The sequence below is a fragment of the Pelodiscus sinensis genome, chromosome 1 (assembly GCF_052426305.1).
Source record: "Pelodiscus sinensis isolate ZL-2025 chromosome 1, ASM5242630v1, whole genome shotgun sequence".
Classification (NCBI taxonomy): Eukaryota; Metazoa; Chordata; order Testudines; family Trionychidae; genus Pelodiscus; species Pelodiscus sinensis.
The window spans coordinates 27,094,154-27,116,674 of NC_143052.1; the positions used below are offsets into that span (position 1 = coordinate 27,094,154).

Here is a 22,521-nt window from a genome sequence, read left to right on the forward strand (position 1 = left end):
TTGGTAAGTTTGTGCTGGGACTCTGACACCTCCACTAAGGAAATTTCTAGGGTGTTCGCCACTCTCTTATTTAAGCAGTAGAAGTACTTGAAACTAGCAGTTGGGGGAGGAGGCATTTTGTCTCATCTGGAGAGGAAGAAGAAATGTGGGATGGAGGTAACGTGTCCTCCACCTGCAAATCGTCAAACTCCTCCATGTCATTTTGGGTAACTTGTGACTCTGTTGGGAAGAAAGGCCTATACTCTTGCGTAGGCAGGCCTGGACAAGGTACCATCTGAGGAGGCTAAACTTGCACTTTGATCAGAGCAAACAGATTCCACCCCTGCCACGAGTTGTGGTAGTAGGTTTGGAGGGAAATGGTTGCCATATGTGTGTTTGAGGCAGCTGCTGTTGTTGTAAAGCTGCCTTAGGTGATGAGTTCCTAGGAGAGAGAGTAATCTCCTCATCGCCTTCACTTTCACTCAAGAAAGGTGGTACCATGCTGGTTGGGGTAGGTAGCCTAACTTGTCCCCTGTAAGATTGGGGAGGTGTTGGTACCAAACAGAGATGTTCCCAGTACAGACTCTACTATGAGCTCTTGCTGTGTAGTCAATGGTTTCGGGGAAGGGGGCAAAGGTCAGATACTGCTGGTGCCGTGAGCTGTGGTTATGCTATGGTGTGCACCCGCACCATAATGTAGACGGTATCAATGAGGATGTCTTGTTTCCTCATTTCCATTCTCCAAATTAACTCTTTTCCCTTCTTTGTGCCTTCCAGAACAAACTTACCAGCATTCCAGGGGATTTCCTGCCAACTGTGCATAGCCTCACATTTTTTGGCATGTGGACCATGCACACTTTTCAAAGTGTGTATGAAACAGATATGCATGTGTATGGTATTTATCTAACTAGATGTGTATTATATTCACTTCCAAACACAGAGGTTGTAGAAGGTGAGTGCCTGAAACAAAAGCCCATGTAGCACAGGCCTGGTTAGAGGCCTGAGGCCTACCTAAAAAAAAACTTTGCTAATATAAAGCAAAGCTAAGCTATGAGCAAGAGACAGGCCCCCCACTCTCCAGAGATACCAACCCAGATTCAGGAAAGGATCTAAAATGGCACCATGGTGGATCGAGATGTCCTATTTGAACCACGAGGTGCAGGGTGATGGTTGTTAGCTAAATAATATTAGAGGATGGCAACCTGACAGCATCAGGAGTGATGTGTAACTTGTTTGTACCTGTATATAAAGTGGTGTCTTGGAGGGAGTGTCTTTGTCTGGCCTAGGGGGCAATGATGGATTTCCATGTCACTGACTAAGCTGAATCTATTGTCAGGGAGTATATAAGCGCTGTGCCTTGGTAGAGTCCAGTGACAAATGTTAATATACTTAATTTGACAATAAACCTGGCTGGGTGCCTTCAATCCTTATCCGATTCTGTGGTCTTTGGGGGGATCTCTCTGAGTCTGATATGGTGGCTATTTGTGCAAGACAACACGGCACACATACACGCAACCGAATGATTATCACTGATGGAGCAGGAGACCTGTCGACACCACACCAGTAAATCCTGACTATTACATAGGTATCTATGTATGTGCTTTTGGATTCTCAAAATAATACCTTTAAATAGTTACATGTTCTCTCGCAAAACCTAGAGCAGCTCTTCTATTCGGTAGGAATGCCTGGTGGGTTTAAATTTGAAGATTTAATGTGAATGTTTGAGAGAGACAAGAAGTCAAAGTAGTATTAGGAAATATTCTGCCCTAAAACAAGCTGTGGCCTGGGATTATTTTAGTTTTGCTGAAGTTAGGAAAGAAAAAAGAAAACTGGGCTTGTACCAGAAGTGGCTTCAGTTTTATCCACACCTAGACTAGCACCGCTCCAATAATTTAATGAAAACTTTTCCCCCTTCTCCTATTAAGTACCACTAAATGCCCAATTTAAGCCTACAAAAGGTATATTCATAATTAAAACTGAAAAAAGAATTCCTAGATATGCAATCCATAACTTCGAGAGGCACGAGAAGTCAGAAACAATAAAGGAGTTTTTGGTAACCATCTCATGATTGATGTTTCTTTGATCTTGCACTTTCTTTAAAACGCATACACTCTCCTACAAACAGACTTGTTAAAAGGATTTAAAATCAATTCTGGCAGGGCCATGTGCTGATACACCTGCCAGAAAAACTCATGTACAGCTAAGGATGCATGGCACACCATGACCTGGACTCCTCGAAGCTTCTGACGTTCCAGTAGGAGGAAGGCAAGATGTTCTGGGGCAAAGGACCACCTTCTATTTGCATTACTCCTTTCCCTGCACTCCAAAATATTAAACAGCCAGTAGAATTTTTTTTCTGCTAACAATCTCCAAAGGCATTTTCAATAGTCAATGGATCCATCCCAACTGAATCAAAGCCTGACCAAGAAAGTTCCCAGATCCAAACACTTGCAATCAAAGTAGGAAGAGTCACAGAACCAAAAGCCTGATAACTTAACATTCTCTAGAACTTCATATAAAACCAAAACAGCTCAATATGTTCCATATGTAGGGATGATTAAGAAATAGAAACAGTTCTCTTAAGTTTGGTTAAGAAAATAATGTCTGCTTTGTGGTTTGTGGCTAGTAAGGAAAAGACCCTTACTAAGGAGACATTGACAATAAGAAGATGAAATTATTCGTCTTGTGCAGTAATGATGGTTCTTCAAAAAGTGTCCCCGATGGGTGCTCCTCTGTGGGTGTGTCTGTGTCCCTGTAGTTCTGGATGGAGACTTTGGTAGCAATATCCATTCACCCTGAACCTACCCTATCCATCCCTTTTGCTTGTGTTGAAGTTAATTAGCATTACATAAGCAAATCACCTTCAATTGCTTCTCTTCCACAAATCTTTTATTGAGAGCTCCATAGAGAGGAGGAATATGGCCTGTGGAGCATCGAGGTAATAATTAAGCCGTATTTGTAACTAGATGAAACTGTTGTTAAGATTGCTCACCAACAGTCAGTGATGACAGAAATATGGAAAGTAAGTCCATTTCCAAAATTGACCATGGGATCCTTTTGTTCATCCCTGGTTATAGGTCAGTGGGCTGGGAAAGAAAAGAAATTATTGGACACTTGAGAGCAGGAGATCCACATATTGGGATAGAGAGTTTGTCCTTCATTACATGAGAGAAGGTAAGGGGGGAAATGGGGAAAGAGTTGGTGGACACGTTGCCAGCTGTGTCAGGTACAGATATCACATGTGTCTCGGCCTGATGGCCGCAATCAGTATGACGCTCACTTTTTCTTTTTTTCTTTTTACTAGGACCGTCAGTAGCACAGGAAATGGGAGAAAGGCATATAGGAGGTCCTTGTCCCATGAGAAAAGGAGAGCGTCTTCTAATGAGTGTTTCCCAAGACTGGCTCCAGAGCAACAGAATGGGTAAATAGTAAACAGGTATATCGTCACGGTCACCCACTGATAGAATATACTGTGAAGCACTGTCAGGTAGGGATGAGAATGAGTAACTAGTTAACCCGTACCAGTAAGCATCGCCCTTAACTGGTTAACTGTTACCCATCAGCAGCCCCACATGAGCTGACAGCCTTACCTCCCCACACTGCTGCCCCACACAAGGCTGCCGACTCCCAGCCCAGCATCAGGTCAGGAACAATCCCTGCCTCCTGCCTAATGAGTTGACCAGTTACCTGATTAAATGGGATTTTACAACCCTACTTTCAGGAGGATTGTGTAAATGGGATCTCCATACAGACATATATTAGGTCTTTCCACCAATCAAGGGACTATCTGACCTTGTAGGGCAGCGGTTGCCAACCTTTTTTACGCTGGAGACCAACAAACCCATTCATAAACTTTAGGCAGACTGGTAACATTTTATTTGCATATTTGCCTATTCATTATGCAAATAGTGAATATGCAAATATTACTGGTCTGCCAAAAGCCCTGGCCCCAGAGCTGCTCCAAACAGCTGGCTTCAGGTTCCTATTCTCTCGCCTCTTAGAGTCTCCTACCACAAGACCCCGCCTCCATGCCAGCTTTCTGTTTCAGGCCACATGACCCCGAGGCCCAAACAAAACAAAAATATCATGAAGATCCAACACCATGATAAAAAAGTCTCAGCCATATTAGTCTGTAACTTTAAAAAAGAGCAGTCTTGTGGCATCTTAGAGACTAACAAAAAAAATATATAGTATCATCAAAACCATGATGTTAATTGTGGAAAAGACACAAGTCCTTATGCCTCTTATCTAGCCATCCCAGTAAACTGCAGAACACCGGGTTATTCAAACCATTGTTAGAGTATTACCAGGAAGGAGTACTGGAAGAATACATTTTAAAAGTTTGTTTCTCCTCCTCAAATACTGTTGCAAGGTAATGACATGGTCAGGAAAACTCCAAACTTGTTCAATTTCTCGCACTGGAGTACAGATAACTCCACAGAGTACGGTACAGTGGAGATGCTGGGGAACTGGTAAAAATCAAAGCTGCTTATGTTGGGAATGATAAATACTGGGTTGTGACTGGAAATAATCATTTTTGATATGGCTGCAATACCTGTTATTCTCATTGGCCAAACTATACAACAGTGATAAACAGAAAAACCTTACATCCCAAATCAGTTTTTCATAATATAAGTGAATTACATGCTGAATTCAGATGACAGGAATATGCTTTAAAGGCAGTATCCAAGTCTTGGCATCACATTCCTCCTTTGCACCTGGATTTTAAAAACTTAATCATGAACAAGGAATTCAGGAGTTATTCCTTAGTGGGAAGAAGCATAAAATGTTGGATTACCACACTGATGAGAACTGTCATTCAAAGCTTTGGTACTTCTTTATTTCACAGTGGTAACTAGTTTTGATTTTGTGTTGTTACATTTACAGGTTATACAAGCAGGGGCAGATATAGGGCAGGGAGAACGGGGCGGCCGCCCCGGGCCCCGCGCTTCAGAAAGCCCCGCACATGCACCGTGGCGCCACCGCGCATGCGCATGGCGTCATGGTGCATGCGCCGTGGCAAAGGGGGGACCCCGCGGAATTATGCTGCCCGGGGCCCCGCAAAACAGCCATCTGCCCCTGTATACAAGATATTGCAAAATTGTAGAATAATGTATGAAATGCTTACTGTAGTAAAACACATGAGGTGTGTAGGGATTTACGGTGGAAGCTGTAGAGATGGTTATGAAATTAAAAGAATTAACATTATTTCAAGTTTGGTTAAGAGAATAATTATGGTTTGTGTCGAGTAAGAAAAAGATCCAATCAGCAAGTAAAAGAAAGCCACGAAAATAAAAAGCAGTATTGCTATCATTTGCAGTATGAAAAGGATGTAGTCAGAGCTGCAGTATCAAGAAAATAATAAACGAGTAATAGTAATGAGGGATTTGATCATTAGAAACATAAACAGCTGTGTTTGTGATGGCCAGGAGAATGGCATGGTGACTTGCCTGCCAGGTACAAAGGTTGTGGATCTCGAGACATCTACAAAAACTTCTGTGTAGTGTTGGGGAGGAACCAGTAGTCATGGTACATTTAGGTACCAATGACATAGGGAGTAGGAGAGACAGGGGGTCTAGAGGCCAAATGTATGCAGCTATGTAAGAGATTAAAGTCCAGGACTTCCATGGTAGTATTCTCTGAAATGCTTCCAGTTCCACATGCGTGGCCAGTTAGACAGAAATGCAGGGTCTCAATGCACGGAAGAGACAATGGCATAGGGAGAAGGTTTATTAGGAACTCGGAAACCTTTTGGGACAGAGGAAGCCTAAGCAGTGGTCCCTAAACTTTTAGGGATTGCACCTCCTTACACTTGTCCCCATATGCCCCAGACACAAGAATGGGGCTGCAGCTTGGGTGCAGTGGGCCACAGAGAAGGATAAGGGGGGTGTTGAGTAGGAATGTAAAAGGTTAACGGGGAGGGGCCAGAGCATTCCCTATCTGTGGTAATCCTATGGTGGTCCAGGCTCCACAGGAGCTGGCTGCAGAACCTTAGTGCAGCCAGCTCCCTGGGGCAACAGCTGGGCGTGGGCCAGGAGGGGAGCTGCAGCTGAGGTGAAAGTGTAGTCACAGCTGAACTGTGGTGGGGGCCAGGTGCCAGGCCCACAGCCTTGTGCAGCTATGCTTCTGGCCCTATCCCGAGCCTTGGCTCTGGGAACAGAACCATGGCCAAACTAGAGCCTGGCATGAGGCCAGGAGTGAAGTTGCATCAAGGCTGGGCATGGGGACAAGGGTAAGGCCAAGAGCTGGGAACGTGGCTTGGGGCAGGATTGGAGCAGATCTGGGGCCAAGCAGGGTCTGAGGGGCACTTACTCCCCATGCTCAAGGGGACTGGCCTGGGCCCCTCTGCACCTCCCTATCAGACGTTCCTCTATGTATCTTGGTCAAATGCTTATAAATGTTTTATTGCTGCTTAGATGTAATACATTGCTTATTATTTAGGTTCTCGGGCATGCTTATTGGAATTACATACATACTATTTGACCCAGTGGTGGACAACCTGCAGCCCGTTAGGGTTCCACATGCAGCCCACACACCCCCTCTTTGGCCTCTTCCCCCAAGCCTCTTGCACACTAAGCTGTGCACTTGCTTACTTTTCCCCCTCCCTCACAGCACTTTCGGTACACCATAAATCAACTGACTCATGCTCTCTCTCCGCACCTCCTCTTTCCAGAGCATGAATACTGCAAAGCAGCTGATTCCTGGCATTCAAGCTTTGGGAGGGGAAGGAGCAGGGACAGATTGCAATTCAGCAGATTCATGGCACTCCAAAGATGAGGTGAGGGAGGGGGAAGAGTAAGTGCACAGCTTCAGTGTGTGTGGCCCACTCAGACGAAGGAGAGTCACTCATGCAGACCACTCGCTAGTCTTAGTTGTCCATTGCTGATTTGGCCTCTATCTTTAATTATACATTATTTTATTAATTAGTGTTTGGTGGTTTCCTATAACAACAACAAATATTATTAAAAATTCCGACAACTTAGTTCCTCTGATGCTTTCTGGCCAGTGACAGTTTGTAAGCATGTTTTATCTTCTTCAGTCAAGTTGCATTTGAAACAAAAGACCCCTTTAAATCAATCCTTAAATGCAGTTGTTCTTCCCTCAACCTTCTTCATAGCTTTCTGTGAATGACTTTCCAAAAAGTATGTGCTTCAACAGTGCCCTCTGATCTACCTGATGGGTTGACTTATTCAGTGTTCAGATATGAGGCACTCTCAGTCCCATCAGTTCTACCACAGTATTTGACACAGAGAAGGAAACAGACATTCTGGGTTTTCAATGCCTCTTCCATAGGCAGCAGCCTGGACCTTCCTTGAGAGGTAAAGGACACAAATGGCACAGCTGCAGGGGAGAGTGATTTAAATAACTGTTTAACATCACTTCATTTTGTTAATTGATTGAAGCTTTGTAAACTTAAATTTGATTTGGGCCACTGGTACTACAGTTTAAACTGACAATGACCCAAATTATAAATGCTGGGGTGGGGTGTTTTATTTTTTTTAAATCTACTCATGCAAGGGTCTCATATGAATTTTACAAAAATATAAATAATTGAAAATATTGAAAATTAAAGTGTCGAGGCTGAAAATACACGTAATTAACTTTACTTACATGCAAAGTGCAACTGACTATAATGAGACAACTCCAGTTCTTAAATATGTGCATAATAGTTTGCAGCAACAGAGGCTACAATTGTATTTTTACACACAGGACAGTGTCAAAAACAGAAAGCTAAAACTGGACTTCTAAGCCCACATTTAAGTAAATGTGAAATTTTCACAGGCTCCTAAATTACTCAGGTACACAACCTCATGAAGAAACTTGCACAAGTACACACAGATATCATCTTTCTCTCCAAATGCAAATGGATGGACACCATACCAAATGGACTGAAGGAGAAAAATCCATTGCAATCAACATACTGCACACACTACGGTGAGAGATTATGCCATATACTATCAAAGAAACTGAGGAACCACCTGATCAGCATCCTGTACAGCAAACAGGAAAACATCAAAAAGAGCTCTCCAATCTGGAGACTTTCATAAAAAAACAACCTTCCACACAAACTTCCACACAGCTGGAGTTTACTAAAATAAGGCAGGAGATATACATTACATACTTCATTTCTCTACAGAGGAAAAGGGAAGGTAAGCGGTCTAAAATCCTACCTACCACATGGGGCCACAACAGTGGTACCCCTAACTCACCCAGCAATATCATGAATCTATCCAACTACACACTCAGCCCGGCAGAAGAATCTGTCCTATCTCGAGGACTCTCTTTTTGCCCCACCACCCTCACAAACATGATACAGTTCTGCAGTGATCTGGAAGCCTACTTTCGCTGTCTCCAACTCAAAGAATACTTTCAACACAATACTGAACAGTGCACTGACACACAGATACCCTCCCACCAACAGCACAAGAAGAACAACTCCACATGGACTCCTTCTGAGGGTCGAAATGACAATCTGGACCTATACATAGAATGCTTCCGCCGACGTGCACAGGCAGAAATAGTGGAAAAACAGCATCGCTTGCCTGGTAACCTCAGTCGTGCAGAATGCAATGCCATCCACAGCCTCAGAAACAACTCTGACATTATAATCAAAGAGGCTAATAAAGGAACTGCTGTTGTCATCACAAACAGGTCTGACTACCAAAAGGAGGGTGCCAGACAACTCTCCAATACCAAACTCTACAAGCCACTATCTTCAGATCCCACTGAAGAGTACACTAAGAAACTGCACCTTCTGCTCAGGACACTCCCTACACAAACACAGAACAAATCAACATACCCTTAGAGCCCCAACTGGGGTTATTCTATCTACTACCAAAGATCCACAAACCTGGAAATCCTGGATGCCCCATCATCTCGGGCATTGGCACTCCCACTGGAGGACTGTCTGGATATGAGGACTCTCTACTCAGAGAGCACGTCATCAGCACTCCCAGCTATCTCCGTGACACCACTGATTTCCTGAGAAAACTACAATGCATTGGTGATCTTCCAGAAAACACCATCCTAGCCACCATGGATGTAGAGGCTCTCTACACAAACATCCCACACATATACAAGCTGTCAGGAACAGTATCCTTGATGATGTCACAGCACAATTGGTGGCTGAACTCTGTGACTTTATCCTCACACACAACTATTTCAGATTTGGTGACAATATATACCTCCAAACCAGTGGCACTGCTATGGGCTCCTGTATGGCCCCACAATATGCCAACATTTTTATGGCTGACCTGGAACAACACTTCCTCAGCTCTTGTCCACTAACACCCCTTCTCTACCTATGCTACATTAATGACATCTTCATCATCTGAACCTATGGGAAGGAGACTCTGGAAGAATTCCACCACAATTTCAACAGCTTCCACCCCACCATCAACCTCAGCCTGGACCAGTCTACACAAGAGATCCACTTCCTGGACACCACGGTGCAAATAAGTGACAGTCACATAAACACCACCTTATACCAAAAACCTACCGACCACTATGCCTACCTTTATGCCTCCAGCTTCCATCCCAGACACACCACACGATCCATTGTCTACAGCCAAGCACTAAGGTACAACCACATCTGCTCCAACCCCTCAGACAGAGACCAACACCTACAAGATTTTCACCATGCATTCTTGAAACTACAATACCCACACGAGGAAGTGAGGAAACAGATTAACAGAACCAGACATGTACCCAGAAGCCTCCTACTACAAGACAAGCCCAAGAAAGAAACCAACAAAACACCACTGGCCATCACCTACAGTCTACAGCTAAAACCTCTCCAACGCATCATCAGTGATCTACAACCCATCCTGGACAATGATCCCTCACTTTCACAGGCCTTGGGAGGCAGGCCAGTCCTTGCCCACAGACAGCCCGCCAACCTAAAGCAAATTCTCACCAGCAACTATACACCGCACCACAGTAACTCTAACTCAGGAACCAATCCAGGCAACAAAACTCGGTGCCAACTCTGCCCTCATATCTACACCAGAGACACTATCACAGGACCTAACCAAATCAGCCACACCAGCACTGGTTCATTCACCTGCACGTCTACCAATATAATATACGCCATCATGTGCCAGCAATGCCCCTCTGTGCTACATACATTGGCCAAACTGAACAGTCCCTACGCAAAAGAATAAATGGATACAAATCAGATATTAGGAATGACAATATACAAAACCTGTAGGAGAACACTTCAATCTCCCTGAATACACAGTAGCATATTTAAAGGTTGCCATCCTGCAGCAAAGAAACTTCAATACCAGACTTCAAAGAGAAACTGCTGAGCTACAGTTCATCTGCAAATTTGACACCATCAGTTTAGGATTAAATGAAGACTGTGAATGGCTAGCCAAGTACAAAAGCAGTTTCTCCTCTCTTGGTATTCACACCTCCACATCAGCTGCTAGAAGTGGGCCTCACTCTCCCTAACTGAATTAACCTTGTTATCTCTAGCCTTATTCTGGCCTGCATATTTATACCTGCCTCTAGAAATTTCCACTATATGCATCTGACATACTGGGTCTTTGCCCACGAATGCTTATGCTTCAATATATCTGTTAGTCTATAAGGTGCCACAGGACTCCTTGTCACTTTTTCAGGTACTCAAGCCTCACCGATTCCTTATCCAAAGTTTGCAGTTTCTATGGTTTGTATATTTATCAGTCTTGTATCTGGGTTCATGTTATTCTCAGAGTAAGGGTGCTCATGCAATTTTAGAAGTGTGAAAATTCCTAAGTAGAAAATAAATCTATGTAAAATCTGAAATTCTTATTTGGAAATTAATTAAAGTAACAAGTGCATATATCCAGTTTATCACTGGGAAAAATTTAAAGAATTAACATGGAAATAAAAATTATGATTTAAACGTAAATGGATTTAAATTATAAATATCATGATTTAAATTAGGGCTGTACATTTGTGGATGTTAATGCCAGCGACTAACACAGGGCAGAATTAATCCCTTAAAAAAATTAACTTGTGTTAATCACAGAGGTCAGTAAACCAGCATGATCTGCTTTAGAGACCATCTCTGGTAAGGCACAGTAATGCAAACCGCCACCAGAGGGTGCACAGAAAAACAAAGCAGCCAGAAAGGAGGAAAAAACCCTGAAGCTGTAGTTCCGTCTCCAGTGGAGAAGTAAACAAGAGAAGTAAAGACCCTGACTAGAGTTGCCAGATACTTTCACAAAAAATCCCAAACATGGCGGGGGGGAAGGACGGGGGACAATTGGTTGAGAAAAAAAAAAATTGTTGAATTAAAAAAAGTCACTGCGCCTTTAAATCAACACACTCCATACTCCCCGCTCCCGCCCCCTTCCCGCTGGCCTTCCATCAGAGAAAAATCAGAGAATACCGGACATTTCAATTTGTGTCACTGGTCAGTTTAAACAGACTGACAATTTGGGTCACTGTCAGTTTAAACTATAGTACTGGACAGGGGCCACAAATACCAGACTGTCTGGGCAAACACCCGTCCCTCTCCATTCCCAGGTGACCATATTTTTTAAAATAAAACAGCCTGGGGGGTGAGGGAGACTTGCTCAAACTGTCCGTCCCCCTCCCTCAGAAAGCCACCCTCTTTGCCCTAGGACTGAGCCTCCTGAACTCTGCACTGCCCACGGTGGGGTCTACTCCTCCCCTGAGCTTGGGGGCTGACCCTACGGCTGCGCCTTATGCCACCTGAGCTCCAGTCCCCCCCCAAACTCTGCATTACCCATGGCAGAGTCTACCCACCTCCGGCCCAGTGCCGCCCGCAGCTGGGGCTAAGCTAAAAAGGACTCTTGAATAGGACACAAATATATTGATTATATAGAAGAATTTAAGTTCAGCTTTCATGATGGAATTTGCACTACAATACCGTACTTCAGTACTGAAGCTTTTTTTTATAATGTAAATGTTTTGTAATAAAAAATAAATATAAAATGAGCACTATACACTTCATATTCCATGTTGTAATTTAAGTCAATATATTAGATATAGAAAATATCCAAAATATTTAAATACAGGCAGTCCCCGAGTTACGCGAATCCGACTTATGTCGGATCCGCAGTTACGAACGGGGCCCTCTCCCTGGTCTCCAGCAGACCAGGGAGAGGAAGCAAAGCGGCGGAACACACGGGCAGCGGACAGCCCAGACGCGTCTGGGCTGTCCGCTGCCCGCGTGCTCTGCCGCTTTGCTCTGCTTTGCTCCCCGTCCCCCTAGTCTGCAGACCAGGGGGACAGGGAGCAAAGCGGCGGAACACGCGGGCAGCCCAGACGCGTCTGGGCTGTCCGCTGCCCGCGTGCTCCGGGGCTTTGCTCTGCTTTGCTCCCCGTCCCCCTGGTCTGCAGACGCCTGGGGCAGAGCAGCTGGGGTGCTGCCGGGTTGGTCCAGTAGCGCCCAAAGCGGCGCTACGGGACCAACCGGCAGCGCCCCAGCTGCTGTACCACAGGCGTCCGGAGCAAAGCCGCGGAGCACGGGGGCAGCGGGACAACCCAGACGCGCCATGGCTGTCCTGCTGCCCTCGGGCTCTGCGGCTTTGCTCTGCTTTGCTCCCCGTCCCCCTGGTCTGCAGACCAGGGGGACGGGGAGCAAAGCGGCGGAACACGCAGGCAGCGGGCAGCCCAGACGCGTCTGGGCTGTCCGCTGCCCGCGTGCTCCGGGGCTTTGCTCTGCTTTGCTCCCCGTCCCCCTGGTCTGCCCGCTGCCCACGTGTTCCGCCGCTTTGCTCCCCATCTCCCTGGTCTGCAGACCAGGGGGACGGGGAGCAAAGCAGAGCAAAGCCGCGGAGCCCGAGGGCAGCAGGACAGCCATGGCGCGTCTGGGTTGTCCCACTGCCCCCGTGCTCCGCGGCTTTGCTCCGGACGCCTGTGGTACAGCAGCTGGGGCGCTGCCGGTTGGTCCCGTAGTGCCGCTCTTGGCGCTACTGGACCAACCCGGCAGCACCCCAGCTGCTCTGCCCCAGGCGTCCCCAAGTCAGCCGCTGCTGAAACTGACCAGCGGCTGACTACAGGAAGCCCCTGCCCCGGGCTTCCTGGAATCAGCCGCTGATCAGTTTCAGCAGCAGCTGACTTGGGGATGCCTGGGGTTCTTAAGTTGAATCTGTATGTAAGTCAGAACTGGCGTCCAGATTCAGCCACTGTTGAAACTGATCAGTTTCAGCAGCGGCTGAATCTGGACGCCAGTTCCGACTTACATACAGATTCAACTTAAGAACAAACCTACAGTCCCTATCTTGTACGTAACCCGGGGACTGCCTGTAGATAGTATTCTTCTTGTTTTACAGTGTGATTAATCGTGCGATTAATCACGATTAATTTTTTTTAATCGCTTGACAGCCCTAATTTAAATTAAAAAAATAAAAATAAATCATTATTTTTCTACACCTTACACAACTGAAGCACAGTTTGAAACCCAGCTTCCTGCCAGTGGCAGTCATGACAATCATCAATATGAATTGATATAATCAGAATCATCAGTTGGCAATGCACAAATTACTTTATAAAGGAGAACCAATCACAAACAAATGGTTCATACAAAAAAAATACCAAAATACTTCTCTCTGAGAATAAGGTTTCCTTTTTAGTTTTCAACATCAATCTTTAAAAAAAGGTAACAAGCCAAGTAACTATTACATAGGAGAATGAGGGTATGTCTACACTGCATTCCTCCTCCAAGAGAGGAATGCAAATGCAGCTGAGCGAAATTGCAAATTAAGTGTGGATTTGAATTTCCCGTGCTTCATTTGCATAATCACGGCTGTCCGCTTTTTCAAAATACCCTATTTCGAAAGAAAAAACGCTGTGTAGTACGCGGTTATTTTGAGAAAAAAAACCTTTCAAAATAACCCTTTCTCCTTATAAAATGAGGTTTAAGGATCATTTCGAAAGAAAGGTTTTTTCCTCAAAATAACCGTGTCTAAACAGCGTTTTTTATCTCAAAATAAGGTATTTTGAAAAAGCAGCTGGATGCAATTATGCAAATGAAGCGCGCGAAATTCAAATCCGCACTTCATTTGAAATTTCGCCCAGCTGCATTTGCATTCCAATCTCAAAGGAGGAATGCAATGTAAACATACTCTGAGTTAGAAAACATTTCATCACAGCAGACTGTGTGGAAAAGAAATGGTGGCTGATTCCTTATCTACCCTTGCACTAAAAGTTCATCGCTAACAGGGAACACTGTGAAAGGTCACAGTGAGGAAATCAGTAGATGGGACTATCAAGGGAGAATGAGATATTCATTAGAAGTAAATAAACTTTTTCCACTTTATATTACTTTTACAAACTGCCCCAAAAGGATTAAAATATCCTTAAAAGTAAAGTTCCCTCTTCTGTACACCCCAGACAACTACAATTAATGGCTTAATTTTGAAGTAATTTTAAGGTTTTAATTTCTTCATAACAAAAAGCTGCTCGGCCTACGCTAAATTTATATTTCAGCTAACATGACCTTCATCACAATCTTTTTGAAGAGAGCAATAACTGAAATGGCAGTTTATACACACATTAAACTCGCCAACACAATGCATACACTGGATTTGAAAACAGAACCTAGGAGTCCCTATTTCTGCTCAAACACCACCTCTTGCCACCATGATTTTAATTATGAGGTCTCAAGTAATGCTCTTCCATTATAAGTGCTATTTTGAACAGGTGTTTTTCATGGCTTGCTGAAGAGAGCTTTTGAGAATATCTATTAAAATAATATTAGACAAGTAGAAGACTTCACATTATTATTTTAACACAAGTCGTTAAAAGAATATGATCAACTGAGTGAGAAGTGGAACCAGGAAGGAACACAAGTTATACTGCAACTTGACAATATAATGATTCACCCACATACAATGATTCATACCACAATTTTTAAAAAGTAACTTATATTAGTTTAATTCTACTAAACTAATCAAAGACAAAAGGCAAAAAAGTAATGGAATCACAGGGCCCTGTGACACACACAGAAGAAAAAATGCTTTAAATGTACTGTGATGCTTAAAGTGAAACAGCACTCAGAAAGGACAACAGCTGTATATCCATACTTGTGTCACCCAACTATCCTTTCTGCCCTCAGTCTATACACAAATGGTAAGTTGGCAAAAATCAGACACATGATCTAAGTGTTGAGCGCTCACATATCCCATCCCTCACTTTGACCCATATAAAGAAGATGTAAAAAAACAGATAACTGATATTTTCCAGAAAGTATTTTAATTCCTTTGAATGGTGCCAGAAAGTGCATATTCTCTCATAGTTATTTTATATAAGATATCAACAGAACTGGATTAAACAGCAGGACATATGAGGTACACTGAGCATATTTAAGCGGATTCATAGATATTATACTTAATATCCACCACTTTGTTGAGTACACTATTTAATATAAGTGATACAGGGAAATGGTCTTTATTCTGAAACTTCCTGATCTTCAAAGAATGGGTGAGTTCACATATATTGGGACTCTTCTTTAACATGGTGTCCTCACTTAAATGGATATATTTCTTCGGTAATCATAAAAACGTACAGTTTCTCCTTTTGGATAGTACTATGTTTTAAATTAGTGTTGCATAAATACCGTTACCTTTTTTGGTGAAAAACTCCTTGGAATATTTCCCCAACATAGCGTATTTTCGAGGGATTTTTCCCAGCAGTTCAATGATCAATGCTATGTGATCTGCATTGGAGAACATTGCCAGCAAAACAGAAACATACAACAGTTTAATCAGTACACTGCATGCACACACTAACACTGGCCCGGTACAGACAGAAATAGATTGATCCTGGTCAAAAATTATAAGAAAACTAATGAATATGTGGACAAGACACTTTTAATGGCTAATTGAGAAAGGCACTTCCTGCAAAACTTCTTCATCCAAAATCCATTAATTGCAACCTTTAAAGGTAAGATTTTACCAATAAAGTGGTTTAAAAAATATCATAAATCAGGGAGTTCTTCATAGCTTTTTGTTTTTAATTTGTTAATGTTCATGTAGGCGGGATAGATTTTTGTTCTATGACTTGAGAAAATGTTCCTTATTGGTTACAACCAGCAATGACTATTCCACTTCTGTCTGCATCGCGGCGCCTTTCAAAAAGAAGAGGTACTACCTCTGCGATTGAAGAATTCCCGAGAATATTTTCCAGACAGAGCAAAGTGCCTTGGGATATTGCCTAGCAGCTCTATGATGTGTGCTATGTGGTCTATGAAGGAGAGAAAAAAAGGACACAGGAGTGGGAAGGGCAGGGAAAGGAGGGGATAAAAAGAAGAGGAAAGAAACTGGAATTAGTAAAAAATCAGAAATAGTTTCAAATCAACAATGTTTGCAGCAAACCCATGCAGAGGTTTCCAGGATCAGCAGAACTCTGGCATCATTAGGAGTGTTTAGGAACAATGAATGATGCCCATGTTACCACTGCAAAAGGTATCACAAGCAAACAAGCATGGAAATGGACAGGTATACAGATGGAAGCAGGAGTTAATTCTTCTTCTTTTTTTTTTTTTAATAAGTAACCAGCTACTTCAAACAATATATACACACAAATATAAACATCTAGTCCAATGTCACTCTAATAAATTAAAACTCAGTTGTGTTGCTTTTTGAAACAAAAATGCTTTGTTATTTTCTCAATCAGGTTTTCACACATATGCAAATCTTACAAGAAAGAACGCTAATTTCTTTAGGCTGCCGTTAAGCAAGATGAATGTGTCTGCTGACGGGGGTTGGCCCAGTTAGTGCTACAGATGGGACTTAAAACTAAAAAGAAAAAATCTGAATTTACAATCTGATACCAAAACACAATGCTTATGAACAATTTACTCAAATACACAGATAAACACTACTGTAAGCTGTTCAAACATCTCAGAAGATACATACCCTCATCCCTGGAATAGTCTTCACCAGAATGTGGTTCAAACAAATAATCTCCAGTTGCAAGCTCAAATGCCTAGAAAATAACAAATACATTTATAGGTATTTCAGAATAATTTTTAATATTGGAATTTTGACAGTGAAATGAGAATTACTTTCAAAGCAAGTGTTTCCAAAGGACCTGTAATAAGATTTAAATCACATAAAAAGTTACTTACCTAGGAACTGCAGTTCCTTGAATTCACTGACAGCATAGAGGCACAATCTTGGGAGAAAGTGCATGTGCTTGTGATCAGACCTATCTAGTGCAAGAGCATTAAACCTTTTTCTTTCAGTTAAAAACTCCACTGCCCTCCTATGCTGCAACAACTGATTTTCTGTATATCCAGTAGATTAAAAGCCAAAGCCAGGGCCCTTAGAGAGGAGAAAGCAGGGCAATTACCCAGGGCCCCACATCACAGTGGATTCTGCAAAGCTAAGTTGCTTGGGCTTTGGTTTTCAGCCCTGGAAGCCAGTGAGTCTAATGCCAGCTCTTTTTGACGGACACCCTGAAATCTGCTCATGTTCCCCAGGAAGCCCAAACACCTGGCTGAGAACCATTGCTCTCGAAAGCATGCTCCCTTGCAACACTCATGATTCAGCTCTAGTAGCAGAAAGCCTTCACCCCAGTTCATTTCTTTGTACTTAATCAGAATCTATACCTTAGACTGAAGAACTGGACAAAATGGACAAAGTGTGGGAACCTACGCTCACAATCCACCTTGTAATTCCTGGAGTTTGAATTTACTGAGTAAGAAATGTTATCTTTGAGTGTTGTCAACAGATAACTGCTTTTGGGAGGCTAATTAACAACATCAACCCCTAAAGGAGGAGATTCTGAAGAAAGCCAGTTAAATAAAGATTGCTAAGTATTCCCCTTAATTGCACACAAGATTCTGAAACCAAACCAATACAGTAATGCTGCGTCAATGTGTGATTCAAACTATAGTTAGCAGTTTTATGCTTCTCAGAAACGAAAACACTTCTGAGACATGCAGTTTCATCTGCAGGACTCTAACTTTTCAAGATCCAGTGACTGAAAGCTGGTAAAGTTAGAACAGGAAATAAGATACATCTTTTTAACAGTGATGGTAAATTTACCATTTGAACAGATTATCCAGAGATGTACATAAAAACGGCCATAGTGGGTCAGACCAAAGGTCCATCTAGGCCAGTATCCTGACTGCCGACAGTGGCCGATACCAGATGTTCCAGAGGGAGGGAACACAACAGGTAATCATCATGTGATCTCTCTTTTGTCATCCATTTCCAGACAAACAGAGGCTAGGGACACCATTCCTCACCATCATGGCTATCAGCCATTGATGGACCTAATCTCCATGAATCTATCTAGCTCTTTTTTGAACCCTAAATAAACTCTTCATGACTTAGGGTATCTAAATATAGTCGGATGTGTTTCTACTGGGGATGTTAAAAACGGATATTATTGTAAATGTGTAACCGCAAAAATTTTTAGTGGTCACATGCTGACTCCCCAGGAACGGGGCTTGCAGTCCTTGCGCTCCTGGCTGCAAGATCCCACTCTGAGGGAGCCAGCTGCCACCCCATGCTGCAGACTGTCATACAGAGTCAGCAGCTAAGGGCAGCATCCAGCTCTCTAGGAGCTGGAGAGTGCAGAGAGTCAGCTTCTTGTGCATACCGGCTCCTGCCGTAAAAAGATACAGAGGCGCGGGGCAGTTCTTGCCTGATACAGAGGCAGCACTGTGGGAGCATGAGCTGGCATATAACCATCTGGGTAACCCATAAGCTTATGCTTATGGGTTACCTGTTTAAACAGCTACACTCTTACATCCCTAGTTTCTATCTAGTTCAATTACAAGTTGTTCAGTTAGGTATAGGAATCCATGAATTAAATTCTATGTCTTATGATATGAATAAAGGAAGTCAGATTAGGACATCATAATGGTCCCTCGAGGCCTGAAGATGAAGATGAAGGAACCCCTCTTGAATTCAATGGCAAAATTCTTCATAATACAAAGAAAATTAAGATTTCATGCCATGAATTCATAACATAATGCATCCTAAAAGCTCCAAGGCACAGAAACACCTGCCAAGGTATACACATATGTATACAAATTTTGATCCATTTAGACAATCCCTGGGCAAAAACTTTCTTTCCCTAAATTTATCCAGATAGCCTACAAGTCACCTATGTGATTTACAGAAAAATGTAATTCTAAGTAGGGAAACACTGTCAGACACATTTTACTGAAACAATAAAAACATTAAACTGAATTTTTCAAGGTCACAGAGTGGGTCAGTGATTTACACATGTCCGGCAACATGTTGTATTCAAAGCTATTAAATTCAGGGGCTTCAGACCTAGAAAAATAATACTGCCCTGAGACAGAGACAATTTGGAAAATGAACTGGAAATTCCAAAGTCAAGGTAGGAACTCTGAGAAGCAGAAATAGCAAGCTCAAATTAGAGTTGAGGTGATAACTCAGTCATGCCTGATTGCCCTGAAGACTCTTGGTAACAGAGATAAAAAGGCATACCAGAAGGCATCATTTAAAAAGTAGAAGTAAAATCCTAGTGAGGAAAATAGAAAGGAGCATAAACTCTCTCAAATTAAGTGTAAAAATATAATAAGGAAAGCTTAAAAAAATAGTTTTAAGAACAGCTAGACACAAACTCAGAAAGTAATAGCAATTTTTTTTTAAGTACATCATAAGCAGGAAGCCTCCTAAACAATCAGTGGGGCCACTGGACGATCAAGACACCAAAAGGAACACTCAATGACAATAAGGCCATTGCAGAGAACCTAAATGAATTCTTTGCTTCAGTCTTCAAGCTGAGGATGTTAGGGAGATTCCCAAACATGAACCATTCTTTTCAAGTGACAAATCTGAGGAGTTGTCCCAGACTGAGGTGTCATTAGAGGAGATTTTGAGACAAATTGATAAACTTAACACTAACAAGTCACCAGGGACAGATGGCTGGCATTCAACCAAAAGTTCTGAAAGAACTCAAATGTGAAACTGCGGAACTATTAACTGTGATCTGTAACCTAACCTTTAAATCAGCTTCCATACCTAATGACTGGAATATAGCTAATGTGATGCCAATATTTTAAAAGTCCTGTAGAAGTGATCCTGACAATTACAGACCAATAAGTCCAACATCAGTACTGGGCAAATTAGCTGAAACTGTAGTTAAGAATAGAATGTCAGACACATAGATGAACATAATTTGTTGGGGGAAAGTCAACATGGATTCTGTAAAGGAAAATCATGCCTTACTAATCTACTAGAGTCTCTGAGGGGGATCAATAAGCATGTGGACAAAGGGGATCCAGTAGATATAGTATACTTAGATTTGTAGAAAGCCTTTCACAAGGTCCCTCACCAAAGGCTCTTAAGTAAAGTAAGTTATCATGGAATAAGAGGGAAGGTCGGTTCATGAATTGATAACTAGTTAAAAGACAGGAAACATAGGGTAGGAATAAATGGTAAGTATTCACAGCAGAGAGTGGTGTCCCCCAAGGGTCTGTCCTGGAACCAAACCTATCCAATTTATTTATAAATGATCTAGAGAAAGGGGTCAACAGGGAGGTGGCAAAATTTGCAGATGATATGAAACTGCTCAAGATAGCTAAGATCAAAGCAGACTGTGAAGAGCTTCAAAAAGATCTCACCAAACTAAGTAATTGGGCAACAAAATGGCAAATAAAATTTAATGTTGATAAATGTAAAGTAATGCACATTGGAAAAAATAATCCCAACTATAGATACAATACGATGGGGACTAATTTAGATACAACTACTCAAGAGAGAGATCTTGGGAGTCATTGTGGATAGTTCTCTGAAAACATCCATTCAATGTGCAGCAGCAGTCAAAAAAGCAAAGAGATTGAGGTTTTTTTTTTTTTACCATGATCCTTCAGAAAAATCATAATCCAAATCAGATGAAAGTGAGAAGCCATCCATGGCCACCTGGATCTAAGGAGGAGATGTCCTCACTAATGCAGAAGATGGTACCAGATTTCTTAACAGAATGTGTATGAAATGTAGCTGGTCTTTAAGAATCTCAAAAGAGTCCTATATTTTAAAAATTGATTCCCAGATAGCAAAGTTCATATAGGTAGAGATTATGTGGTGTGTCAAAATTAATTTCTTGGAGCAGAATAAGTATGTGTGGGAAGAAAAAACTGATGAGCAGAAACTCTATTAACAAATGTATGGGGGGACGGAGACCTAGGATATTGAAGTCACAGGCAGAGGTGTTTTGCACCCAAGAATAGTCAGTGTGAGCCTCAAGCCTCATCAGATCCATGCTTATTGTTCTACTTCAGTGCAGAACAGAAACTTGGTAACACCTCAAACCTGATTCAGCTTCTCCCTTTGTCTTCTTGGGTAGCTTTGACTCCATGCTTTACACAGTGCAGGTTTCTATTTGTTTGTATAGTATACTGACTGGATAATACAAAGTGAATGGAACTGACAAGGCTGGACTGTGATGCTGAATCTAATACTGACAATCAAACAATTGTTATTCAAACAATCAACATTAAATAACCAGAATAACAATTAAAAGTTTGCTAACTATAGTAGCAAGGAAAGAAATGGCCACAACAAAGAGGATTCAAAACTTTTGGTCTGTGGCAGTCAAAAGGCTCTGGAGTTGGGTTACAGTTACTTTTCCTTATATAAATTTACATCCAGATGGTTGGTGCCTCAGAAAGCAAGCACAGAGCCATAGTAGATCAGTGCCAAGACAGCTTGCACTCCTAGGGAACTGTGCTATCATTATTTATGTCTACAATACAAACGAGGAGGTAATTCCCCACTTGTGTACACATATTCACACTAGCCCAAAACTGTTTTGAATACATAGTCAACACAGCCAAGTTGTGCCTCCACTACTGCTACTTGTGCAATTATGGCTGAGCAGTTATTTTACACTTGTGCTAGCTTGCAAAATATGTGTATTGGGGATGTTAACATGTAGACAAGTATACAATTAACCGATAAGCCTAAGCAGCAAGCCCAGGGAGCAAGAGTTGGTGTTGGGGGGAGCTGGTTTAAAAGCCTGTCCCCCCAGCACCAGCACTGCAGTGCTGCCTTTTCCCCCTGCTGCTGCCTCTATCAGAGGCAATGGGGGGGGGGGGAGGGGGAGAAGAGGGAGGGCAGGGCAGGCTGCTTCGAAGCAGACTCTGTCCAGAGCAAGCCCAGACCAGTCACAGGCAGAGGCTGAGTGGCAGCAGCAGTCCCTGTCCTCAAGGGGCCGCAGCTCCTTGCAGAGCAGCCTTCCTCCATGGAAAGCTTCTCCCTCCTCCCTCCTCCCAGACAGGGGCTGCTGCTGCCACCCCGCGCTGCTGCCTCTGTATCAGCATTAAGACATTAAGAAAAAGTTCCTAACTGTCAGGGTGGTCAAACACTGGAATAAATTGCCCAGGGAGGTTGTGGAATCTCCATCTCTGGAGATATTTAAGAGTAGGTTAGATAAATGTCCATCAGGGATGGTCTAGACAGTATTTGGTCCTGCCATTAGGGCAGGGGACTGGACTCGATGACCTCTCGAGGTCCCTTCCAGTCCTAGTATTCTATGATTCTAAGATTACATTGTTCTTTGAAGTAAATATTGACCTTAAGTTTACCTTGATCTATG

The 22,521-nt window shown here is 42.7% G+C and overlaps 1 protein-coding gene across 20 annotated transcripts in view; it reads right to left on the bottom strand.

The window, feature by feature from the left end:
- The window catches only part of SRPK2 (SRSF protein kinase 2), a 248,897-nt gene that overhangs the window by 13,749 nt on the left and 212,627 nt on the right, over positions 1-22,521 (bottom strand). For 14 of the 20 annotated variants that reach the window (XM_089775444.1, XM_089775439.1, XM_089775461.1 and 11 more), the window contains 3 exons: positions 16,857-16,926; positions 16,090-16,182; positions 15,563-15,655 (listed from right to left, as the gene is read on the bottom strand). In XM_089775444.1, coding sequence (XP_089631570.1) covers positions 15,563-15,655; positions 16,090-16,182; positions 16,857-16,926 — 256 coding nt within the window. Of the gene's footprint in view, positions 1-15,562; positions 15,656-16,082; positions 16,183-16,639; positions 16,737-16,856; positions 16,927-22,521 lie in introns of those variants that run through there. The other 6 variants (XM_089775437.1, XM_075911209.2, XM_075910834.2 and 3 more) reach the window with 3 other exon arrangements.